Source organism: Opisthorchis viverrini, assembly GCF_000715545.1.
Source record: "Opisthorchis viverrini unplaced genomic scaffold opera_v5_39, whole genome shotgun sequence".
Lineage (NCBI taxonomy): Eukaryota > Metazoa > Platyhelminthes > Trematoda > Opisthorchiida > Opisthorchiidae > Opisthorchis > Opisthorchis viverrini.
Genome location: NW_008751696.1, coordinates 434,507 through 444,095, shown reverse-complemented (window position 1 = coordinate 444,095; position 9,589 = coordinate 434,507). Strand labels below are relative to the sequence as shown.

At 45.0% G+C, this 9,589-nt stretch overlaps 1 protein-coding gene across 1 annotated transcript in view; it reads right to left on the bottom strand.

The window, feature by feature from the left end:
- Positions 1 to 393: 393 nt before the first annotated feature.
- The window catches only part of T265_02962 (hypothetical protein), a gene marked incomplete at both ends in the record, with an annotated part of 89,270 nt that continues 80,074 nt past the window's right edge, over positions 394 to 9,589 (bottom strand). The window contains one exon of the mRNA XM_009167341.1: positions 394 to 752. Within this exon, the coding sequence (XP_009165605.1) occupies positions 394 to 752 (359 nt within the window). The remainder of the gene's footprint in view (positions 753 to 9,589) is intronic.

The following is a 9,589-nucleotide window of genomic DNA, read 5'->3' as shown; positions in this document are numbered from 1 at the left end:
AGATCAACGAGGTCATCGTCAGCAAAAAATTTACTGCCGGTATCTTGAAGGTCTTCCAACGTTTGCCTCATCCTGGCATCAAAGACGTGGTTGAACAAAAAATCTATAGAATAGACTATCTTATCAGAAATCACTTTTATAGGGAGGCTAACCATTCACACCTACAGGCCCGGATTCATGTAGATAAATGTTGATGAATATTTTCACAATTTTTTGTGACGTGACCTGTTGTGCTAATGTGCCTAAAAACACTGAGAGATCACTAGAATCAAAAGGACACCGGAGGACAACAATACCATGATTATATGTGGTCTGTAAATGTTGCGTTGCTCCGACACGTGGCGGTGTTAAGCTTTACCCGTCTGAAATACCGCCTGGTACATGTTTGGACATTTACACTCTAGAGAACAGCTGTACCTTTTTTACCATTTCACTGAGATTCCGCTGTTCTTTCTGTCGTGCCCTATTGAGCCGCGGCGCTTTTTCTCCCATTGGTTCGTCTGCAATATAGTTTATCTTTATCCGGCGCAACTTCTCTACTCTCTTGACGTTTTCCCAGTCAATTAACAGGCCATCAGACGTATTAGGATAAATTCCGTCAGGATCCAAAATCATTCGGGTAGCGCGCAGACAACAGTGACGAAGGGTCTGCGTGATATTAATTTCAGCTAACCAAATTTCGGCGATTTTTAGAACACCAGCAAAGCAGTCTGTGTGTGCAACTGCAGCAATAAAAGCAAGCGCAGCCAAAACTAATGAAACTAATGAGATGAGAATCCAGGCTTCAGAAAAAAGCTCACATCTTCCATCAGGTTCATTTGCATGTTTTAATACTGATTATATTTCAGAAGTCATTCCTGACGCGGAAGTAGATTGAAATTTTGTTTCGGAGTAAGAAGCACGGGACATCATTCGATTTTGTCAAGCAGAATGACCCGTGGCAGATACAGCTATTAACTGGGAAACTTCGTTCACGTGAACATGACCGCTACACAGATTACAAACTTTACAACCAGCCTGATGATCTCCGCTGCGACAGTACTATCCAGATCTTATGAAAATCTTTGGGGATGGCGCCTTCCGGTCCAACATATATTACCAAGAGTTTAAATTAGTCCTGAAAGATGGTGACTTTGTGGGGCTTACAACATGTATCAATCGAGAATGCGAGGATTTCAAACCCAGCGATATGGAGGAAAATCAGTTCAAATACCTCCTTTTTATATCTGGCATCCAGTCCATTCACCATGCAAGCATTTGGAAAACATTGTTGCACTGACCTAAACAGAACCTAAAGAAAAGCGTACAGGAGCTCGGTGCTGAATGCAAGTGCCTCATCAAACTGAATCAGGATTATATAACGATCGACCAGGCATCAGGCTCGTAAGACATATTGAACCATGTTTCCGAGACTCAGAATAAGGCTTTTAGGCGCAGTTCTTATCCCACACACAATAAGCCTTCTATACCGTGTTTTTCTTGCGGGGACTGGAGACGTAGTCGCTTTTGCCCTTTAAGAAGGCACTGAGGCCGGACACGCCGTCATATTGGTCATTGAGAAGAACCCTGTGTATAGCATTATGCCAAGCCTATTGTTCACCGGAAGGGTCCACCTCATTGGGCTCCTGAATTAAAGCAGAAGCGATATTCGTTGATTTCTATTTTCGTATCACAAAACAAATTTCGTATTCTGCAGGAAAAATTTCACACTTTCTGTAAATAATCATCCTGTCTGTCTTCAGCTCGATACAGCTTCAGACCTCACATTGATTTCAGGTCCCACTTGGAGTGCAGTGTGGAAATTAAGCCTGCTTATGCATAGTAGTGATTTCATTTACTATGTCTTTCAACTATATGCGACTTGGAGGCATTTGATATCACACAGACCGTTCAAATCTCAATTTAATCAGTGTTGATTGGTTAGATCAGCTGAATCTTTCCGCTCTACGGTCTTATGTGCCCGCGTACATCTCACACATACGAGCATTTCAGAAACCCACGCAGACGAGGACGCCCTGTATGAGTGTATTTCGCTAAGTTCGTGCAATTTGGTTTCAAGTAGAACATAGGGTAGGCGGAAACTCGGAACTGCGCCTAACTGATGAGCTCCAAAGGGGAAAACCGGTCGTGAGTTGTCGAAGAATTTTTGGCAAACTTACGAGTACTGCATTATGTCTATACATGAAAACGCCCTGCACTTTATGCGGCTCTTCTATTCGTGGACTCCTAATTTGCTCATTTCCGTACTTCAGATATTATAAGCCCGTCATCCATTCTTCCCGGGAGGTTCATGTTGTTGCAGTCAAAGAGGCAAATGTGAAGATCAAAGTCTGTGCTGATTATTTCATAGTCTCGAATGCTGCACTCATTTTACGTCAGTGCCTCTGCGCCTAACCAAGTGGAGACACTTGCTCTGCTAACCTCGATGGAGCTGACGCCTATTTACACATCGTGTTTCCCGATGACACCAAATATCCCCTAAACATCAACATGCACCGTGGTCTTCTCCAGTTCGCCCGTCTTATTTTGGGGTATAAACGCCACTAGTCATACTCCATATGATAACAGACGCCATGTTAATTGAATTAACGGGTGCCATTGCGTAGCTGAATGATATCAATATGGCCATGAGTGATTAGGAACAACATTTTCATCACTTACATTTATTACTTGATCTAATCAAAGAGTAAAGTCATCGTGTACGAAAAAAATAGTGCATTCTTTCTTATGTCTATCAAAGTTTGTGTTACATTCTCGATAACTCTGACTGTCGCTCTGACGCAGATAGAATTTCCTGTATTCTGAGATTGCTACTACCGGCGCATTTATCCTTGCGGTGATCTTTCCTTCGGTCCCCTCAAACATATCCTCAAAAGATATGTTCCTCGGAATTGGTCACCTCAATTTCAACCAGCTTTCGGCACAGTGAAATCACTTATACCATCAGGTTTGCTGCGTACACATTATGAAACATACACAAATATTATTTTAGCGTCAGATGCAGTCATTTCCTCCGGATTTTTCGATGGATAATAAAAGGCCATAAACCAGGCAGCCCGTTCAATAATACCAACTGAACGCGATTACGGTCAAATAGAAAGGCACGCACTTATTCCCTGCCAATAACCTTCAGGAAATTATTTATGACCGTCATTTTACACTCCTTACTAATCAAAAGCAACTTGTGAGCATTTTCAGTTCGAAGAATGATACTAATTCACACACGGCTATGATTTTTCAATCAACTACCGGTATATAAATGACTTGTTAAGTCTGACAGACGCACAGTGATAGCCATCGGACGATGCGGTTTTGGGTGAAAGATTCTGTCGAGCAGGAAATTTGCCTCATCCGTTCAAGCCATTCCAGTCAATTCACCAATTGTCCGTGGCTCCAACAAGTATAACACTATCACCAAACACCCGTCTCGTCTCAGCGGTACGCGCCATTTAGCCCTTATTTGATTGACGATTTTCTCAAGGAATTCTATGGCTGCCTCCTCTTTGGTAAACATGTTAAAATACCAACAAAACTGCAAACTTGGATAATAAAGTTACATATTAGGATACTCAGGCATAAGACATCTTATAACCCTCGAGCAAAGTTATTCACACTGACCGAGTATGGACAGGCAGTTAGAAATATTGTGCAGTCCTGTACAAATGTCGGTGTTATGCAAAATCGCAGCGGAAAACCGAGCCAGCTTTGCGGACTGCACCGATTAACCCTGTGTCGTGGCTACATGTTAATTTTGCCGAACCAGTTAACAGTCAGAAATATTTTATTTTGGTAGGCGCTCACAGTTGGTGGCCGGAGGCACCCCTGATGGATCACATTAATTCTTGCTCCACAATCTTGAAGCTCACTTGCATCGCATGTTTTAGATACTGCCAGAACGTTTACTCCAGTGAAACTCGCCGCGTTTTCCCTGCAAAATGGCATTCACTGCTTTGGATTGTCGCCAGTCCATCCTCAGTCTGATGGCTAATCTGAGCGTTTTATAGAAATTAACAAACGGACGCATCACTGAAGTAGTAGGAGAGAACGTCAACGAAGATTACTGAGACCTTCTTGTTGAGCTACCAGGCGAAACATAACTCAAACGTGACAAACAATAACTCACCCTAGAAAGCGCTTTTTGGTCGCAAAATCCGTTTATTCACAGATGTGCCACTCCCATTTATTCGACAACTTATGGAGCAACAGTTTGATTGCCTTCGTGGTGCCATTCGTCACACAGAGAGACCCTTAGTAAAACCCATACGCGCAAGAAAGCAGTGATCTAGCGGTAACCCGAGGCCACTTGCACCAATGCAGGTGAAAACCTACATATTTTGAAAACGGTGGTGTTGGAGCTGCTAGATAGTAACGGATAATTCTTCCTTTCGTAACATTTCAATTAGGCTTTATTTTCCTCTCCGTTGTGTCCAGCCGAGCAGCATCGTCTCTTCTTTCATTAGTCAGTCTGCAGTATAGCCAATCTTTATCCGGTGCCCTTGGATTTCTCCCTTTGAGTTTTTGTACTAACACATCTGTGGTAGCTGCATGCATTGCGGGCATCCTTTCTGCCAGTTCACCCCATTTTCTTGGGAAGACGTTATTAAGTCGGGTAGCCTCAAATATGCTAGCCATGCACTGACTGAGGAATTCATGCCACCATTGAATGGAGCACATGGAAGATGGTTAGCACAAGGATCAATATGACGTCTAAGTAGAGATATGTACCAGGGTACTTGTGAGACTGAAGGTGGCCTTTTATTTGTGGTCCACCTTTTGTTGAGTGTTAGCAGTCCGGATTGAAGGTTGCAACTTAATTGGTGCAACTGAATTCTTGTCTGCAATAGCGTTGCCAGTAAGCCAAACACTCTTCTCGGATAGATATCTGTGAGCCATTCTGGCCTATAACAGCTTCGCCAACAAGACGCTTCCATGGACTAGTCGAACGAATCAAGTCAAACGGCTTGTGAACTTTTCCAGCATTTTTTGTATCTCCAGCGTTGTCGGTCATTCGGATCGACCATACGTTGCGATCTGGTGGACACTTAGTTTCATTTATGTCGGTTGATGCACTGGGTGGAGTTGTGTTAACGGCCAAGGGGAATCTGTCGCCGGGGATGTAGCACTAACAGAACTCCCCACTCTAAGTAGCATTTGAAATATCTTTCTGAGAAAACTGGTTTCTTCATGCGTTTTTTCTGCATTGGATTTGTAAATAATTTTGAGACCATATAGACACAAATTAGGCCACGCAAAATTAAATTAAAGCAACCACTGGCGACATGTATAGGGATATGTTTTTTATCGTTGAGGCAGTTGTCTTGCCAAACAAAACCAAGGGATTTGTCACAGATAGCAAGCCTTTTTTCTCGAAAATAATGGTTAGCACATGCTACATGGGGTGCGCGGCAAGGTTTTCCCCAATCGGTAAACTGACCTCTTGATCGTGCCATTGGAAAAATTAGCGGGATTGTGGACAGAACAAGCAGATGGCACAAAAGGGTAGCCGGCGCTTTGAAGTTCAGACAAAAATTCAGCGGAATGGGACGGTCTTGTTGGTGCTTGTAACACGTTCTGCCGGAAAATATTGGGTGTGTTGCGAACTGTGGGAAAGATATTGGACCGGGTTTGGCGATCGCGATACGGGCATCGTGACGTTGCACTTGGGGTCGAGGACAGCCCCGTACATTAGCATCTTGAGTGAGTCAGTCGAGGTTGCCATGGTAGTTGGGTTTGGTCAAGGGATTGCAAAAAATAGAGATTGACATGGATCAAGGGTATTTCTGGATCCCCCGAAAGCGCACGGTTGTTCACGGATTCACGGATTCACGGATTGATACACAGGATCGAGGCTTTTGCCCAGTTTTCCCGGGTCGGTTTTGTTCTTGTCGGTCAATGGCTGTCGTTCACCATGCACTAATATACACGGCAGAGAACCGTCTAGGCTCGCTGCTGCCATTCAAACGAGGCGACAAGGCGACCCGGGTTACCCAAAGCATGAAAGTGTCAAAATGCCTGCCAGAGGTACTGTATTATGAGGGAGACTGGAGACAGTAATAGCAGGCGGCTAAAGCGCTTCCAATTTATTAAGATATTGCCTGAATTAAAAAACGGTAATCGATGATCATGTGTAAGTAGCAGGCTTTCAGTCGATGTGAACGGGGGTTAACATGTGTAAATAAGGATGAGTCTGTGTTAAAATTTTTTCTTTGTATTCAATGAATTCTTGCATTTAGATGAGTATGGTAAGGGGTGAACTCTACAACCAGTGCAACCTCAGGCCAGTGTCTCAGGTGTCCGAGAACTTTGTCCCGGGCTGTTCTGTCATATGAATGCGAGTCTTGGCCTATTCAAAGGACGGAACGTAAACGTTTCCAGGTGTTCAAAAACGTTCTTTCTTTAGAGAATACGCAACAAGGCAACTGAAAAGCGTGCCCTGGTTTGTGCAACGGGGACCTCCAACGAAGAATGTTTTCAGCATTAGCAGCTGCTTCGGTTAGGCCATGTTATTTGCATACCAAAGCATCGGTTGCCGTAGAAGGGTCGTTTGCCGTGCTCAGAACAGTGTGGCGGAAGAAGAGGGGTGACTAACCCTTGATCTGGAATAGGGGTTCGAAAGGGAACGAAAGATTTTGGTGCTGTTGTTACTACGCGCTTTCCGGGATGCGACTACGAAATACCCATTGCGCTTTATTGAGGACACTGCAAGATATGTTTGCCAATCGGTGTCAATGGCATGCTTGTTGTCAGTTTTCATCTAGAATGACACACACACAACAGAGCCCGAGAATATTCCGAAAGGGCAGGCAGATTCCGGCACGTTGCGTGTCCGAGGTGTGGAAGCTTTCCTGTGTATAACCGGATGCTCATTAACTGGTCCGTTTCCAAGAAGAGAGCCCAAAGCAGGCAAAACTAACTGAAGCAGAAGTGGAAGGACGTTGGAATTTAGTGCTATTATTGAACAGATTTGGCGCCAAATACCCGATCACCCGCCTTATCTTCGCTACTACTCTATCCGTTGTGGAACCCCTGACAGCGCATGCGATCCTTACATCCTGAGGCAAAAGTTCATACCACTCTTATACGATTGACTGGTATACACCACTCCCTGGCTCTAACTGCGTTGCGTCCAATAATGCGTATAATCGCTTAATCCCTTTTCAGATCATCGGTGTTCACATGGCCCTTTCATTATCGCTAACGGGACAAACTGAGCAAGCAATAAATTTACCTCTATAACAGTTGGTATCCAGCTGCAGCGTGGAAGCCAGTCGGAGATCGCACACCATAGGATTTATGGAACTCTGGGTGAGTCACCCAAATACTTGACTGTTCAACTCTAGATGAGTATGGTAAGGGGTGAACTCTACAACCAGTGCAACCTCAGGCCAGTGTCTCAGGTGTCCGAGAACTTTGTCCCGGGCTGTTCTGTCATATGAATGCGAGTCTTGGCCTATTCAAAGGACGGAACGTAAACGTTTCCAGGTGTTCAAAAACGTTCTTTCTTTAGAGAATACGCAACGGGGCAACTGAAAAGCGTGCCCTGGTTTGTGCAACGGGGACCTCCAACGAAGAATGTTTTCAGCATTAGCAGCTGCGCCGGTTAGGCCATGTTATTTGCATACCAAAGCATCGGTTGCCGTAGAAGGGTCGTTTGTCGTGCTCAGAACAGTGTGGCGGAAGAAGAGGGGTGACTAACCCTTGATCTGGAATAGGGGTTCGAAAGAGAACGAAAGATTTTGGTGCTGTTGTTACTACGCGCTTTCCGGGATGGGACTACGAAATTCCCATTGCGCTTTATTGAGGACACTGCAAGATATGTTTGCCAATCGGTGTCAATGGCATGCTTGTTGTCAGTTTTCATCTAGATTGACACACACAACAGAGCCCGAGAATATTCCGAAAGGGCAGGCAGATTCCGGCATGTTGCGTGTCCGAGGTGTGGAAGCTTTTCTGTGTATAACCGGATGCTGAACATCACAAACGTATGCACATTAACTGGTCCGTTTCCAAGAAGAGAGCCCAAAGCAGGCAAAACTAACTGAAGCAGAAGTGGAAGGACGTTGGAATTTAGTGCTATTATCGAACAGATTTGGCGCCAAATACCCGATCACCCGCCTTATCTTCGCTACTACTCTATCCGTTGTGGAACCCCTGACAGCGCATGCGATCCTTACATCCTGAGGCAAAAGTTCATACCACTCTTATACGATTGACTGGTATACACCACTCCCTGGCCCTAACTGCGTTGCGTCCAATAATGCGTATAATCGCTTAATCCCTTTTCAGATCATCGGTGTTCACATGGCCCTTTCATTATCGCTAACGGGACAAACTGAGCAAGCAATAAATTTACCTCTATAACAGTTGGTATCCAGCTGCAGCGTGGAAGCCAGTCGGAGATCGCACACCGTAGGAGTTATGGAACTCTGGGTGAGTCACCCAAATACTTGACTGTTCAACTCACAGCCGCTCACTGGATCGCGAGGCTTGTCTTATTGCTCATACTCACAAACAAGTCGCATTAAGCTGACTCATCGGACATCCATTGTCTGCACCGCCTAGTCAGCATAACAACTACCCATAAGCCGACGCTCCCGCGTACACGCACTGGGACCTACATAAAGGGAAACCAAACCCAGTCACAACACACAGACCCGCGCGCGCGCAGGGAGCAAGGAGTCAGATAAGCACTCCTAGTCCACGGACAATCTTGGAACACGTGTACAGCCAAGCTGCGGAGAAAACACGTTCCCGCCGTCCGGACTTTCACCAAGGGACCCTCTCAGACGTTAAGTTCCTTTCTTTGACTCGCTCCCATCTCGCACTGCATTTATTTTTATACGTGTCGCAACCATACTGAAAACTTCTATTAGTGCACATACACCTTCTGAGTTGTATTATTGCTATCACCAGCTGTGCACCAATAATTCAAGTGCAGCAACTTTGTTCAATCATATTTTTTCGGTGACATTGAGAAAGAGCTGTAATTGATCATACTTTTTCGTTTCAGAAACCCTTTCGAGTGAAATCGTCTTCCTAAAAAAGAGTATTGGATTGACAACACATTGCGTTCACCCCGATACAACCAGTAAACAGAAGCATTCCGTCATGGGTGGTTGTGTATTTTTAAGGAGGGCACTTTGTAGACGGATTGCATTCATGAATATGAAGGATTGCCGTTGTTCGTTGGATCAAGTTGTTAGTTAATCAGCTGCCTTCATGGCATCACGGGAACCTCATTTCAGTTGTTCGTCTCCTATTTGTCAGACAGGAGACAAACAACGCAAATCGGGGACATGCAATCATCTCCACTACCGATCACTAGCGGAGCCATCCAAGGAAGCGTGCTAGGCCCCACCCTTTTCTCACTGTACACCAATGACGTCTTTGGCGCCACATCCCACGGTAATGCCTTCCTCTTCGCGGACGATATAAAAATCGCGTACACATTCCCCACCTCTGCAAAAACCCTTGCCTTTCACCAGATTAAGGAAGACCTAGATTCACTGACTAGCTGGTCAATCGACTCTGGCCTTAGCTTCTCCTCCACAAAATCCTGTATAACTTCCTGCCGCTGCTCTCTCCCGGC